General features: G+C 38.0%; 1 protein-coding gene across 3 annotated transcripts in view; it reads left to right on the forward strand.

Annotated features, from left to right (window-relative positions):
- Positions 1 to 17051, forward strand: part of LOC148845573 (ARM repeat superfamily protein) — a 100013-nt gene that overhangs the window by 22615 nt on the left and 60347 nt on the right. For all 3 annotated transcript variants that reach the window (XM_088954833.1, XM_088954832.1, XM_088954834.1), the window contains 5 exons: positions 124 to 189; positions 11131 to 11248; positions 11370 to 11479; positions 11604 to 11699; positions 15582 to 15705. In XM_088954833.1, coding sequence (XP_088810959.1) covers positions 124 to 189; positions 11131 to 11248; positions 11370 to 11479; positions 11604 to 11699; positions 15582 to 15705 — 514 coding nt within the window. The remainder of the gene's footprint in view (positions 1 to 123; positions 190 to 11130; positions 11249 to 11369; positions 11480 to 11603; positions 11700 to 15581; positions 15706 to 17051) is intronic.

Raw genomic sequence — 17051 nt, forward strand, 5'->3', positions numbered from 1 at the left:
CAATTTTCTTTCTTATTGGTTTCTTCAGGTATTTTGCGATTGTTTTATTCATTATAGTTATGGTGTTTTTTCAAGCAAGATTGCAAATGTAATCTTCTTACAATTTTGTTTTGCTTGGATCAGGCAACATCAGGTCACTATGCCATTGGCTTGAAGATACTGAACCAGCTTGTGTCTGAAATGAATCAGGTTAGTTTTGTCCTAGCCTGACCCCATTTTTACTGCATAACAAGGAAAGGATTATAAAATCTACTTAATCGTAAGTTATAAGCAGAACTACCTTAACAATCATGGATTTTGAGAAGGTAACTTTGGTTTTTAATCACTTGATATTTAGCTGACATTGTGCTCAAATGCTTCCGATGCATTTGCTTCACCATGTATTGCAATGTTTGTGACAATAAGTATAAGGTTTCTATTGCAATGCTTAATTACATACCACTCGTTTAGGAAAAAAAAAGGTTTCTATTCTTTTCCATTGGTGCAAGATTTTGTTAATTATAAAAAAAAAGAATAAAAAATGGTATATATTGTAATGTGCCAGGAACTCCTTTGCTAGTCTATCTTAACCCCTTCCCTTTATACTATACACTTTTATGCCTCCCCTCCTTGATTTGTTAATACCCCAATACAGATGGTCCCAAATTGCAGCTTGTTTTGTCAGTCCAACATCGAATAAATTGGCTGATCTCAGAGTCAATTTGTACCTCGTATATATCAAACTAGTTAGTTGCTTTATCTCTTTGATAGCATGTCTATACTTCCATGAAGCGGTTCCCCATCTTGTAAGCCATCTTACTGTCACCTTTGAGCTTCCCTCCACTTCCAGGATTTTGATGAGCAGCAACATAGCCATTTCCAAGGCCTTTCTAACAGCCAGAAATTCTGCATGAGTTGAATCGATAAGACTAATGCGACCTTAAAATAGATCATTTATATCCCTTATCTTCTAGGTCACTCCTACGGTTCAAAACGGTCTTGGATTTCCTAAGCTGCATGCATCAAAGTTGAACTTGATGGACTTGGGGGAAGGAGGAACCAAGATGCTGCTATGAGGTTCCTTGTTGACGAGTTAGCCAATGCCTGTCAATTCCTAATGATATTATCATTGGAGGCGTCTTTTGACTATCAACAAGGTTTCCACCCAATATACCACCTCGGTTGATACATTTTCAATAATAGTCTCTCTATTCTTCATCTGCTCTTTGAATATTCTAGCATTCCTTCCTACCTGTTTCACCTCCACATGATTTTACCCCTCTTTCATTTTTTCCCTTGTGGGAGAAATGAGGTCTTGAATAAGATTCTAATGTCACATGGCTATGCCCATTTGCATCCAAACAAAGAAAAGAACGAGATCCAAATGCTTAAGAGTATTTAGAAAACTAAATATTAGGTGATACATATTGCTGGTCCTTTTTCTTTGAATGACATCACAAGTGTTGATTTTGGTGTTGAAAACCTTCCAACAAAAAGTGCTAATTTTTAGAGGTATTGAAAGATACAATCTACAGGAGGCCTCCTCCTGGATATTGTAATAATCCCTCCTTGGTTTTTCGCTCAAAGAAGTCCTTATATGGTCTCAAGCAAAGCACCTTGTGCATGGTTTGAGAGGTGATCACTTCTTGTTGGATTTCATCAATGCACTACTAATCATTCTTTGGCATCACAATATTTCTATTATATGTAGATGATAAATTGGTGACAAGAGATTATGCTTTTGGGATTACTGATCTTAAGTCTTTTGCTCAGTTCTTTCAAAGTGAAAGATTAGGGTCTCTTTACCTATTTCCTAGGCTTGGAAGTCCATCGGAGCACTTGTGGATATTTTATTAGCCAACAGAAGTATGCCACTGACTTGGTTTGCCTTGTTCATCTCATTGATGATAAAGAGGTGTGATACTCTTTTTGAGTTAAATGTCAAACTTTCTAAAGGCACTAGGCAGCCTCTTCTTGGTGCTACATTACATAGACAACTTGTGGGGTTATCATTTACTTGACCATGACTAGACCTAACATATTCTGTGCTGTTCAAATAGTCAGTTAATTTGTTACCTCTCCTCATCAGCCTCATATGTCTGTAGTGCAAGTGATTATTTGGTATGCATGCTGTACTTTGGATAGTGACCTCTTCTTTTCATCCTCCCTAATTTAGCTCAAAGCATATGCTGATGCTGATTGGGCAAGCTGTCCCCAATTCATGCCGTTCTACTACTGGGTTGGTTTGTGTTTCGAACTGATTCTCTATCTCTTGGAAATGCAAGGAACAATGAAGAGTCTCAATATTTTCTACTTAAGCAGAGTATAGGGCTATGCCATCCTTTGTTAGTGAAATTGTTTGGCTCCTGTCTCTTTCTCTCTGACTTTGGTATCTCTTTTATCTTCTCCCATTCCATTTAATGCTGACAACACCAATGCTTAAAGATTGCTTCTAATCCGGTGTTCCATGAGATGACCAAGCATATTGAAGTTGTTTATCATTTTATTTGAGACCTCTTCCTTGCTGGCCTTATATTTCTTTCTCATGTGTCGTCTCAATTACAACGTATATATATTTTCATCAAGGCCATGATACGTGCAGTACACCAGTTTCTATTTTTTTTGATTAATAACTGAATTACTTCATGAAAGATTAATAGAAAGAAGATACAATGCAAATGATCTCGTCCCACCCCTTGTTTGGCCAAAGCATCAATTAAAGAGTTGGCGTCTCTTTTCACCCATTGGAATCTAACTTCCATACCAAGTGTCGTCCAGTTGAATTTCCTTTTTTTTATTAATATAATTCCACCAACCCACATCCTCCTTTTGCAGCCAGCTTATCACTAGCTTTGAATCTTCTTCGATAATCAATTTCTGAACATTCAGCTCCTTGGCCCTTATAAGACCTTCCATTACGGCCAAAATTTCATCCCTCAAAGAATCACCAACACCAATTGGACCTTAAAAAAGTCTAGAATTTGCTTCACTACTGCCATCAAAATTCAGCTTAATGAAGCCATCAACCGGTGGCGATCAAGACCACCTTATAACAGCAGCATGAGTAGCTGAGTTTTTCACCTCCTTCTCCTTCCACTTCCTACACAGGTCATTAGCATTTAAATCCTCAAACAGGAGCATGGATTTCAGCCAACGTATCACTCTGACGGTAATAATTTCAGGTAAGGCTTCTCTGCTTCTCTCCTCTGAAAAGATTCAAATTTCTTTTTCCCCAAATTGTCCAGCAAACGGCAGCTCTTGTGCACCTTCAAAAGGATTGTTCCCTGTTTCTTCGGCCAGCTGAAGAAAGTAGAAGCAAACAAACCTTGTACATCAGTTTCTAGTTGAGAAACTGATGCTGATTTGCTTACTTGAAATTATTACTGCAACTCTTGTACACCTTTCAAAGAATTCTTCCCCGTTTCTTCGGTCATCTGAAGAAAGTAGAAGTAAACAAGCTTTATACATCAGTTTCTATTTGAGAAACTGATGCTAGTTTCTCCACATCAGTTTAAGGGGGAGTGTATGTACACCTCCAAAGGATTCCTCCCCGTTTCTACACCAGTTTCTAGTTGTGAAATTGATGCAGGTTTATCCACATCAGTTTAAGGGGGAGTTAGAGAGTTTGAGGGTTAATATTTGCAATGTTTATAATAGTTTTTCTCATTTTTGATTTATATACTATGGCTCTTTAGAGACACTCTTATATGTACTGCTATATGGGGCAGAAGTGTAATTTTCCCACCATTTCATTTTATAAAGGATACCTTTGTGGGGAAATCAGCACTTTCTGGTTCCTTCATTTCCCTCTTGACTTAATAAGTTTGAGAATACTTTCGGAGTGACTGAAAGGGATAAGGTTTAGATGATGATGATAATGATGTACTGGCATGAGACTGGGTGTTTATTCATTACTGTCACTTCCGGAGGCTTCCATGCAAGTTGTGCTTGTAATCGGCTCCCTTCAATTGAAGTAGTAAACAATACAGATGGAAATGAGTCTACAAAATAGTAATCAACTTCAAAATTTAACCTGGTATGTATCAGATGCACCAAACAATCAACAGAAAATCTGAAAACTGTATTGCTTCCTATCTGCAATAACCTACTTCTAAGCTATACGCTTCATAACCCACAACCAGCTGTCATCACCTATTAGCATGCCATCAACACTGATTCACCTATACAACACTTTTATCCCTCTTTGTAACACTACAATAGAGGGCTCAAACTACTACATAACACACCAGTCACCAATGGTGTCCACAACCAGGAAAACAAAATAGGAAAAGAAATTAAGCCATTACAGATCTAGTTTCTTGAGAGAAACAGATCAGATAGTGAGAGAAAAGTAGAAAACGGCCAGAAGCAAATTTGAGCTTCCTCTAGATGTGATTGCAGAGCTTTGGGAATTGAAAGCTCCTGTTATCTCTTCTGTCTCTCATTGTCTTTTTTCAGGTTCAAATGAATTGTCATCCCATCCAAAGCAGAAAGTTCCAGCTCAGACAGCTGCTCCATCAAGCATTGGTAGGAAGGTGGCGGAGAATATGGGAAATGTTAACATAGCTGGAGTTTTGGGAATTGAAAGAAGAGATGAAGAAGATGAAAAACAGCGAACTTTTGAGAAAGAGAAGATCAAATCCGGAAATATTCAGGAGAAAAGTAGAAAAAAAAAGGTCCCAAAAAAGAATTAAAAAGGCTTCAGTGGGGATTAATGGATTGCACCTCAGATAGAAGTAGGACGAACAAGGGGATTTCTGTTAGAGCTCAATGAAGTTGTTAAGCTGGAATGTCAGGGGTTTGGGAGGTCAGCTTAAAAGAAGCTTAGTGAAAGAAACATTGAAAAGAGAAAACCTAGACATAATTATTCTTCAGGAATCAAAAAAGGAAGTTATTGACAGAAAACTTATGAAAGCCATTTGGGGATTAGGGGGTAGGAAATGGACTGCTGTTCCAGCGGTGGGATCCGCTGGTGGAATCATCCTAGCATGGAAGGAAGACGAAATTTCAGGTTTGGAGATTGACAAAGGTGAATTCTTAGTCTTGGTTTTGTTCACAAATATTAAAGATGGGTCCAGCTGGATTCTTACCGGAGTGTATGGCCCCAACTCTCCTTCTGATAGAGAGAGAATTTGGGGTGAATTGGATTCCCTGCATGGGGGGGGAGGATATCCCGTGGTGTTTAGCTGGAGACTTCAACGTCACCAGATTCAGTCTGGAACACTCTAGTGGCAGAGACCCAACCAGAAGTATGAGGAACTTCTCTAATTTTGTTTCTAGACACAACTGGTGTGACCTTCCCCTTACTAATGGATTCTTCACCTGGTCAAATATGCAAGAAAATGTCATAAGTTGCAGACTTGATAGGTTTCTTCTTTCTCAGGACTGGCTGGAGAGATTCCCCATCCTTTGCCAAGAACTTCACCCAAGATGTACTTCAGATCACTGGCCTATCTTTTTTTTTGATCAATAACAGTGAATTTTATTAATAATTGAGAAATTAGGAAGTTACATAGAAGAGGAACTAAAGAATCTTAACTCCTTAAAATACCAATGTACACCCAAACCATGAAACACTTACAAAACAGCCCAAAAGAGAGTTTCTGTTCACCCCTTGCCTAGTTAATCCATCTGCCAATGAATTTGCACTTTTTTTTATCCATGTGCAACGAACTTCGATGTCCTTAGTCAGCCACTTAAATTTCCTCTTTTCATTGTTGTAAAGTCAGAGCTTAGAGCTATCCTCTTTTAGCCAATTCACCACAATTTCAGAATCACCTTCTATGATTAGTTTTTTAATATGCATGTCCTTGGCCCTTTGAATCCCTTCAAGAGCTCCTAGAATCTCAGCCCTCAAGGAATCTCCGACCCCAATTGGACTAGAATACATAGTTAACAGATTCCCTTTTTCATCTCTTATCACTCCCCCTATTCCGGAAGGCCCATCAGTGTCAGCCTTGGCAGGATAAATCTCCCTAGATCTATCCAACGACTATGAAGATTCTAAACTAACACGAGTCTCATATGTGTCGATATAAAGTGGGAAATGGCTCTAAAATAAAAATTTGGAAAGACCTTTGGTGGGGGGAAACTACCCTTGTAGCCTCTTTCCCTAGACTTTTTAACCTTACCCTTGACCAAGAAGCCACTATTTCTTTCTGCCTTCCAGACAAAATTGTTGAGAACACCCTAAACCTTTGACTCAGAAGACCCCTAAGGGATTCGGAGATTTCTGAATTAATAGACTTAATTCAGACCCTTAAAGAATCAGACATCTCCCCCTCCTATTCAGACACCCGAATCTGGACCCTGCACCCTACTGGCGAATTCTCTTCTAAGTCTATGTTCAAGGTTTTGATTGCTGATGAACAACATTCCTTCTCTCCTTTTAAGAAGATCTGGTGTAGCCACATCCCTTTAAGAGATTGTTTCTTTGTGTGGGAAGCTTGTCTCCAGAAATTTAATACTTGTGATCTCTTGCAGAAAAAGTTTTTGGGAAGACTGTCCATCACTCCTCATGTTTGCATTTTATGCTTCAGTGAAGGTGAACCAGCAGATCACATTTTTCTTCACTGCAAGTTCACCCAAAAGATTTGGTTCCATTTCTTGAAAATGGCAGGTTACAGCTGGGTTATACCAGAGCACATTATGGACTTCCTCCATCAATGGCAAGGAACAAGTTTAAGTAAAAAGGGTAAAGTTTATTGGCAACCAGTGCTACATGCAGTGTTGTGGGGAGTTTGGGATGAAAGAAACAAACACCCATTTGACAACAAATTCAGGCCCCTGGAGGAGTTAATTTCAGACATTAATTACCTTTGCAACCTCTGGACGGTGAACTCAGATCTGTTCAAAGGACTCTCAGTCAATGATCTCAGTAGAGATGCTTACCCCTTTTTATTTCTCCCTCACCTCCATCAAACATCCTTGAGACATCTTGACCCCATCAGTGAAGGAGTGATGACCCTAAACTTCGATGGAAGTGCCTTAGGTAACCTTGGCTTAGCTGGTATTGGAGGCACAGTAAGGGATGAAAGGGGCAGCATTTGTTGGACTTTCAGTGGTTCAATTGGTTTGGCTGATTCCACAAAGGCTGAAGTGATGGCTGCTCTCACAGGAATCAGAATAATAATAAATTTGGGAATCCAGAATTTAATCATTGTAGGTGATTCAGCAAATACTATAAAATGGTTAAGAGACAAAGAGGGGGGACCTTGGAGATTGAGTCATTATTTGGCAGAGGCTAGCTGGCTAGGGACTTTTTGGACTGTTTAAATGTAAAATTAGTTTGGATTCCTAGGGAACACAATCATACAGCAGATGGCTTAGCCAAATGTGGTGTGTATTTGGAGCATTTGTATAGCGACAAGCTTCCTCCTTTGTAATTTGTAGGGTTTCTTCCCCTGCTTTTGTACATCTTCTCATGTATCTCTTCTTCCTATAATGAATCCTGGTTAAATTTTCTCAAAAACGGTAATCACAGTAGAAGTGGAGAATTACTAGCAGCTATGCAAGAGGTTTAGCTAGCAAGTCAACTTGGTGTGGAAAATTTAATTAATTGAAGGTATGGCTGATGATTATGATGGTGACTCTGAGGTGGCTGTGGGGTGGTTGATGTTTCTGGACTCGGTTATTTGGTGTTTCAGAGAATTTTTAAAGAAAGTCAATTGGCTAATAAGAAACATGAATTTTTAAAGAAAGTCAATTGGCAAACAAATTGGCTGATTCTCTTGCAAAACAAGGGGTTATTGGGGATAACTTGTATTGGGCTGGGGATTGGGGGTGTTTTTAGGGATGAAAATGGGGTCATTTCTGCCATGTTCTCAGGCCCAATTGGAGTGGGTAACTCCCTTAGAGCTGAGATCTTTTCAGTTATGGAAGGAACCCAGAAAGCTAAGGAGTTGAACATCAGGAAACTCATAATTGAAGGGGATTCAGAGGTGGTGATAGGGTGGCTGAATAAAGATAACAATGGCTTATGGAAGTACAGCATTGAGAGGAGGAAATTTAAGTGTCTGGTGCGGGAGATGGAAGTTAAGATATGCTGGGTTAAAAGATCAGCTAATTCCCTAGCTAATGGTTTAGGTAAACAAGGGGCAGAAAGGGATTCGCTGTTTTGGGCTAAGCTGTAACTTTAGTGTTTTTCCCTTTTCTTTTTCCTTTTCTTGAGGTCCTTTGTTGCTCTTGGAAGATAAGTGTGTTTGTCTTCCTCTTGTAAATCTTCTATTGATGATTTAATGAAAGTGTTATTGATCAAAAAAAAAAAAAACTTGTATTGGGCTGCTTTGTAATTGCTCGATTCTGTGCTTTCCTCTCTTTAGCTGATTGTAGCCTGTATTAAAAGTGAGGCTGCACCTTGCACCTACCTCAGGGATGCTTGTAACAATCATAGAAATAGTACCAAAATGAAGGTCACTGAGCATAAGTAAACTGCAAAGGGGCTTGTATATAATGGTGAGAGAAGAGAAGGATCTAAGGGATGCACCTTGCAAAGCAGTGTTCTTTGAGAATCTGTAGATCAATAGAAAGCAGGAAACTGGAGAGAAGAAATGTGAAAAAAAATGAACCAGAAAGAGAAAAAACTAGAGACAGATTGGGAGAGTAAAAAAGGAATGAGTAACATGCCTAACACCATTTGGAGGTTGGAATTCACTGGAGACTACAATGGAACGGCAGAGAAAAGGAAAGGTAGGGTTTCAAATGGGTGGGGATTTTCTTTAGGCTGGGTAAGCCATTAGGGATTTGTTGTTTCTTCATGGTAAAGTTTTCCAAATAGTTTTTACTAAAAGGTTTGAGCAAATTTGGTGAAGGACAGACATCCAATGTTTGGTTGGTAGACCAAATGGGCCTGACCTCTGAATTTGAGGTCCATTCAGTGTTATTAAACATGCTCTAAATGAGTGCATTTTGAATTGTCAGAAAATCAGGAAATTGTGTATGGAAATGGTTGATATTCACTGTGAGAGAGTACATCTTCTCTGTGATGTATAAGGAAATGGTTGTGTAAGGAAATGTGGTCTCCTTAGCTTACAATGTCGCAGCAGGTTGTCCATCATTTAGTTTTTATTCTCCGTGATGTATAATGCCATCGCATGTGATAAATTATGGATCTTTGTAATTAAGCTTTATTACACGGTAATCCAATGTGTCCCTGTTGAGGCATTGCTTATCTTCAATAGTTGTAACACTTGAATATTGTATCAGCCAAATAACACCAGGCCCCTAAAACAAAACCCAAAAAGACCTCTCCCAAAGGGAAATACTCCAGTGAAAGCTTTACATTTTAGGAAAATAAAATACTAGGTTCAAAAAACTGATGATGTGGTAAACCTCTGAACTGTTCAGTTTTTATTCTCCGTGATGTATAATGCCATTGCATGTGATAAATTATGGATCTTTGTAATTAAGCTTTATTACACGGTAATCCAATGTGTCCCTGTTGAGGCATTGCTTATCTTCAATAGTTGTAACACTTGAATATCATATTAGCCAAATAACACCAGGCCCCTAAAACAAAACCCAAAAAGACCTCTCACAAAGGGAAATACTCCAGTGAAAGCTTTACATTTTAGGAAAATAAAATACTAGGTTCAAAAAACTGATGATGTGGTAAACCTCTGAACTGTTCAGTTTTTATTCTCCGTGATGTATAATGCCATCGCATGTGATAAATTATGGATCTTTGTAATTAAGCTTTATTACACGGTAATCCAATGTGTCCCTGTTGAGGCATTGCTTATCTTCAATAGTTGTAACACTTGAATATCATATCAGCCAAATAACACCAGGCCCCTAAAACAAAACCCAAAAAGACCTCTCCCAAAGGGAAATACTCCAGTGAAAGCTTTACATTTTAGGAAAATAAAATACTAGGTTCAAAAAACTGATGATGTGGAAAACCTCTGAACTGTTCAGTTTTTATTCTCCGTGATGTATAATGCCATCGCATGTGATAAATTATGGATCTTTGTAATTAAGCTTTATTACACGGTAATCCAATGTGTCCCTGTTGACTCTCCCAAAGGGAAATACTCCAGTGAAAGCTTTACATTTTAGGAAAATAAAATACTAGGTTCAAAAAACTGATGATGTGGTAAACCTCTGAACTGTTCACGGACTGCCAGCCAAGAGTATATAGTTGCTGTAGCCCAACGCAACATCTCATCATCAGGGCTCCTCTTTGACTCAAACACCCTATGGTTCCTTCCCTTTCAAATAATCCAGCTGATTACTAGGGGAATCATACCCCAAAGCTCTTTATGCCTCTTGTTCAGCCCCACCGAGGCACCAAGTAATGTTGCAACCTCAAAATCTTTGGCAGAAGTTAATAGTGGAGAAATTTGGTCTCAGCAATGATGGTTGGGACCTGGGAAGATCTTCTTCTTCCTTTGGCTGTTCCATCTGAAAGGTGTAGGGAAGGTACACTCGAGCTTCATGAGGGGATGAAATTAAAAATAAGTAGGATCTGTTTTTGGCAATACATTTGGTGTGGCCTAAGATGATGAGTACGCATTCACTCTCTTGAGATATTATCTTCAAAAGTTGAAACACTTGGATATCATCTCAGGGTCTAATCAAGTTCCTTGGCAATTTAGAATGCTGGTGAGATTGGCTCTTTCCTTGGGTACCAGATTGAATATCTCATTCATTTGGATAGCCAGGAGTGTAAATATGTTAGCCAATTCTTTGGCATGATTGAGGGTAGGAAAGGATTGTTTGGTTTTGGTTGCCCAGGTCTGGGCTGTAACTCGTAAGCTTTTTCCTATTTTTTTTCTTTTCTGTGATTTTATCTAGAGGATCTGTTGTACTTGGCCCACCTGCTATGTTTCGAGCTGGGTGGTTTTCTCTCCATTAATGAAATTTATTTCTGATGCTTATAAAATAACTCAGGGTTTAATTAGGGAAAAATACTTGGTGATTTCTGAAGTAAAAACATTTTATGTAGATGCTATATGTTTGGTGATTGCTAATAATTGGTTTTCTGTGGGATTTAAATTAGCCTAATTAATGGTGATTGCTAGTAATTGTTTTTCTGTTAGTTTAGTTTTGTCCTGCACAGTCATTGTTATCTATTTCTTTTTAATGTCTATCCCATTAAACTTTTGCTACTAAAATCCTATGATATAGACTTTGTTTCCAAATTTTTATCAGCCTAATCCAGGACTGCCTGCAACACATCATCGAAGGGTGGCCTGCTCTTTCAGGGATCAGTGTCTTTTCCAAAATTTCCAGATATCTCTGACATCATTGTGCCAACTTAAAAATGAAGGTAATATGTTAAAACATATTTCATTGTAGGAAGTCATGCCTTTTCTGTGTTTAATTTTCTAACTTTCATCTTGGTTTGATTTAATTGTTTGTTTTTCTGGTTTTATTCTTGTTTTATGCAGTTGCAAACCGGTTACAAGAACTGGCCCTTTCTCTTTCGCTGAAGTGTTTATCTTTTGATTTTGTGGGGACGTCTTTGGATGAAAGTTCTGAAGAGTTTGGTAGTGTTCAGGTAGATACTAAGATTTAATAATAGTTATCTTTCATTGTGCAATCTTTTGATGATTACATGATTCACCATAAGATATGTTTAGTGTGTTTCACTCTAAATCTTTCTCCTTATGGCTATATCACAGATTCCATCTTCTTGGAGGTCAGTCCTAGAGGATCCTTCAACTTTGCAGATATTTTTTGATTACTATGCAATCACTAAGCCCCCGCTCTCAAAAGAGGTTAGTATTTATTTTATGCTCCAAATATAATTTAGTCTTGTACTTTTGATTGCTACAAAATGCTTGTGCTCTTTATTATGTCTACAAGGCCTTTGTAGTTCAGATTGTGTATTCATGTTTATTCCTAATATTAATACATATTTCTACTGAATATGTTAGATAAGGCAGATCATTAAACTCAAATGTTCCTGTTAGTGTGGACTAAGTTTTGTTTAATGGAAGATAGAAAAATTGGGATTCATATCCCTACATTCCTTCTAAATCAGGTCAGTGAGAATCCAGTTACCACTTCACTGAGGGAAGTGGTAGTGGCAAATCAAGAGTTAGAGTGTAAAGCTATTCTTGGTTAGCATATATTAAAACACATCAAAGGAAGATAAGCTGGTATATGGTAACCACACTGAAGCGATAATCAATGTCTCACAGTAAAACCTTTCTGCTGCCTGGTTGTTGGCATAAGATTTTGTTTGCATATCTGACCATGTTTTGTCAATCTGATATTTATTCACCTGCAATGTGATGATAAAAATGCAGTTATCATTACCTTTTACCTCGGTGGCTAATGTGCCTGTGATCAGGATGGTGCTATTTTTACAAGCATGAGTTCTTTAATTGTGGTACCTCAAATGGTTCAGCCTCCAAGTAATTGTTGTAATTCTTTAAATCTGTTTTGAAAATTCTTTCACATACAGTGAGGAAAGTATTTATGCTGACCCAGAATTTGTTTTTATCAAATGGTGTTAGGTTTATATTGATCAAATAATGGTGTTAGATTCATCCTGAATGGTCATGAGTTCTGTACAAGGTACCAAGTATTAGCTAGACTGACTAGCTTTGTAACAGGTCAACACAAGAAGACCTATGAAAACCATTGTCCACTGCTAAATTTACTATTGGTTCTGATTTTTATTGCAATTTTTGGGGATGATGAGAATTACTTTTCTGGTTGAGAACTATGTAGGCATAATTGGTTGTTTCATCTCTGGGTGATCCTTGAGCTGACTAGGTCTACATTTTGGAGGCAATCCTAGATCTTGTAACTTCTGGAATCTGATCATAAAAGGATTTGCTAAGAAATTTTCTACTTGGAATTGAAATTACATTTCCTTGGGAGGAAGAACTACCCTGATAATATTTATCAAAAAAGAAAAAAAAAACTACCCCAATAAAATCTACCTTTCGTATCTACCTATTTATTTCTTTTTTGGTGCTTTTTTTTGATAAGCGAAGAGAATTTTATGAAACATGTAATTAAAATTGTTGGAAAGCTGTGTGATTTTTGCCCTCACCTGTATAGGTTGGGTATGAAGAATAGCTCCATTGCAGAATTTTGAGATTAATCAAGGTAGAGCAGTATGATGTCCTAAATTTAGGAGATTTCTCTTTGGTTGGGAATTTCAAGAGTGTGTGGATCTTTTGGCAAAGCTACCGTTAGCTGAACGTTAGGTGGAAAGGAAAGATTCAAGATGGTTGAAAGAATCTAGAAATGGCCTATTTTCAGTCAAATCTTTCTACAAGTCTTTGTCAAGGTCAAATGGAAAAAATTCAGATTCGAAAGGCATTTGTTGAAACCCTGTCCCCCCAAGGTGGTAGCTTTTGCTTGGCTAGTGGCATTGGATAGCATTTTGACATTAAACCATCTTCAATATAGAGGCTTTCACTTAGCTAGCAGATGCTATGCTTGTGAGAATGCTGAGGAGAATGTCTTCATTTGCTTGTTGAGTGCCTTTTCTCCAAGTTCATTTGGGGTTTCTTCTTTAGGCTCTTCAAGGCTGGTGGTTGGTCTCCAAATGGCCAAAGATGATAGGAAATGTCAAGGCAAAGATCGCCTGAAACTGCATTCCTTTTGTAGTTTGCTGGGAACCATGGAAAGAAAGAAATAGAAGAATATTTGATGAGAAGGCTCAATCAAGGGAGCATTATCACACTTCAATGCGGCAAAAGAATTATGGACTGGATTCTCATTCTCCCAGAGTTCGAAAGAATCACAAAGGAAGACCTTGGTTCTGGATTTTGGAGCACTTTGTAGTCGGCCTAATTGTTTTCCTTTGTTTGGTTTGTGTTTTTTCTGCCTTTTTTTCTCAGAGTATCTTTTGTTTTTGCTCCATTTTGGTTTGTATCTTTGTTTCTTAGTGATATCTCATCGCTATGAGATGTACTTCTTTCTTCTATTAATAAAATTTCCTTTTTATTTACTACAAAAGAAAAAGTAAGATACAAACAAGTTGGAAAATTCCAACAACCCTGAAGTACAATACGGATCACATTATTGCCCAAAATAATTGATGCCTATTAACCCCCTGTTTAGCTAGAGTGTCTGCCATCCAATTTGCAATCCTTCTCACCCAGTTAATTGTGATGTTTAACTCCCTTGATAGGCTTTCCATCTCCTTGAAGGCATGCCTATAGATCCAAGCTACTTGAGAGCTGCTTCTTGTCCCAGAGATGACCAGTTTTGTATGCTCCTCAACTTCCAATTGTGGAAAGCCAGATTGCTTTGCAAGTCTAAGTCCTTGCAGCAAGATCATCAGTTTAACTTTCAATGAATCTCCGGCCACAATAGGTCCTGAGTGCAAAACCACCACCTTGCTTGCTGAATCTCTGAACACACCCCATGCCTGCCAGCTCCTGATTGTCCATACCACTCCCATCAAAGTTCAGTTTTATTTTATTATTTGCTAGAGGTTCCCATTCCATGGTCACCCTGTCTTTTCTTTAGAAGACTGCGACTTTAGCCCAAGATCTTAATATATCATTCACCAAGAAAATTTGAAAAAATTTCCAGTCTTTAGCCATGTGCCACTTTAATTTTTATGGTATCAATTTTCTTTTCCGTGGACCTGCTTTTCTCATTGAAGATTCTCCCATTTCTTTCCTCCCATATGCTCTACACCACTGCTGCCTTAAGAGAGAACAAAAATGCTCCCAAACATTAAGCAGAAAAGGACAGGAGATTAGTAAATGAGGAATGGGTTTGGTGATTTGGTGAGGAGGCTGCTTTGTGGAGGAGAGCCATTGTCTGTAAGTATGGGGTGGTTGATTTCAGGTGGGATTCAATGAGGGTTTCTCCTTCCAATGGAGTGGGTGTGTGGAATGGAATAATGATGTTTCAGTTTTTCTTGATGCCTTTTGTCTCTTGGACAGCATTGTAAACCCGGGAGCAGCTGAAGAGAACAGGTTACTGTTTAGCAAACAGATGTTTTATGCAAACCAGATGGTGAAAGTGTTTTGCACTAATTGGTTGAATGTGATTTCACAAGTTTTATGTGAAGTTTCTTCTTTCAGTTGTTCAATTTAAGAGGCTTGGTCACCTCATATGCCTAAAGACATTTTTGATCAATGGCCATCTATCAGGGGCAGCAAGAAAGTAAAGATTTTGTGGAGGTGTATACCATTTGCTGTTGGCTGGGAAGTATGAAGAGAGGAATAGAAAGAGATTTGATGGAAAATGAAAGTCAAAGGAGATGTGTGCTATTATTGGGGAAAGCTTCTTGATTGGGTGTTTCTGCTTCCGGATTATCAAGGAATCAAAAGAGAGAGTATGAAGCTGATTTTTGGAGAACTTTAGAGCTGCAGTAGAAGTTGTTCGTTCTAGTTGTTTTTTATTGTCTTTTGTTTGTTGCTTTGCTTGTATTTGATCTGTTCTCTCTTTCTTTATTGATTTGTGGGTTTTGTACTATTTTTCTTGCTGATACTTTATTTAAATACAATACTTCAATTGTTGTTGATCAAAACAAATTTCCTGTTAACCAGAATTACTGTTAGAGTCTTTACTGTACACTTGTCATTCCTGAATACATGTATATTTCTGATTCTTTGTATTTATCGAAAAAAAAAGCTTCTGAATCTCTTTTCATTTGGTCTGCTTTGTTCCTATTTCAGGCTTTGGAGTGCTTAGTGAGACTTGCTTCTGTAAGGCGTTCTTTGTTCACAAATGATGCTGAGCGTTCCAAATTTCTGGCCCATTTAATGACAGGAACTAAAGAAATTTTACAAACTGGCCAAGGTGCTGTTCTTTTTATGTACGAGTGGTTGTCTTTATTTTCCTTTTCTAAATTATTTCTTTATCTGGTTTTTCTGTTGACTTTTTTTTTATCTGTTGTTCCTTGTTTTTGGAATTGCAGAAATATCATTCTTTAAGATGTTATATATATATATTTATTTATATATATTTCAAATGCTTGCTTGATCTTATTCATTGTATTGCTTTCTTTTGTTCTTTTATGAAAAAAAATTATTAAGAGTTACTGTTACTTTATGTCTTGATTGTATGCCAGTGGATCCCTACATATTGGTTTGTCATATATTACGTCGGTGATCTTTGTATAGTATGGATTATAGCCTGAACAGTTTTTGGGAAAATTTCCAGTTTAACTAATATTTCTCTTATAGTAACTGTTTGATATCTCTCAAGTAAGAAATTTCTTTTTGCATGAAGCATGTGTTCTTTAGCCTCTCCATTATATGCTTATTTATGAGGAGTGGAACTAACACTTTCTCTTGTTTAATGAACCAACATTTTCCAATTCTGCACTCTAGTAGTTTTTTTTTTTTTGTTGATAACTTTAGAGAACACTGAAGTGGGCCCCACAACTACGGTCCCACTGTGTTCGTAGGGTAGAAGATATTCTAGTCTGCCTAGGGTTAGCTATTGGTCATTTAGTTGTTTCAGTTGTTATTTATTTCAGTCTTTGTTTTACTCTATTTGTTATGTAAAGACTAAGGGCAGATCTGTCCTTTCCATGTAATGAGCATAACCTATAAATATTAATTAAAGTGGCGGCGGCAGAACATGAAGCTTATGCTCCTCCTTTCAACCCTTGTGTTCTACTGCTTCTTCTCCCTCTTTCTCTTCTCTCCTCTTTCTTTCTGCTTATCTTCGATCCTGAGATTCATTAGGGTTCAAGACTGATAACAGTCCTGAACTTCTAGTTGGTATCAGAGCTAAGTTCTCTCATGTGAGCCTAGTCCAGCCGACCACATGAGAACCATCTAAGGCTGGAAGACTGAGAAAGCAGAGTTCGTTGACTGGTTCTTGGAGATCTCCAGAGGATTAGCAGCTGTTTGAAGAAGTATCACAGTTGGAGCAAGTTGGTGATCAGGAAGAATCAGAGAAGGCTAGGGTTCGGGTAGCCTTGGTAGGCAGCGAACTGCATTCTACTGTAAGTTTTTTACTTTCTGAGAGAAGTAACATCAGAAAAGATAGGTTGGACCTATCCAGTAAGGGTGGCCGAACTACTCTAGGGTTTTATCTCTCTATTCTCTAGGGTTTCTCTAGGGTTTTGTCCTATCCCTACGGCAAACCCTAGTATTAGGCCGAAACTTGTGATCTTATTCCTGCGGCAAACCCCA

This window comes from Nelumbo lutea, chromosome 7 (genome assembly GCF_056320005.1).
Source record: "Nelumbo lutea isolate HS-2025 chromosome 7, American lotus-T2T, whole genome shotgun sequence".
In the NCBI taxonomy this organism is placed as follows: domain Eukaryota; kingdom Viridiplantae; phylum Streptophyta; class Magnoliopsida; order Proteales; family Nelumbonaceae; genus Nelumbo; species Nelumbo lutea.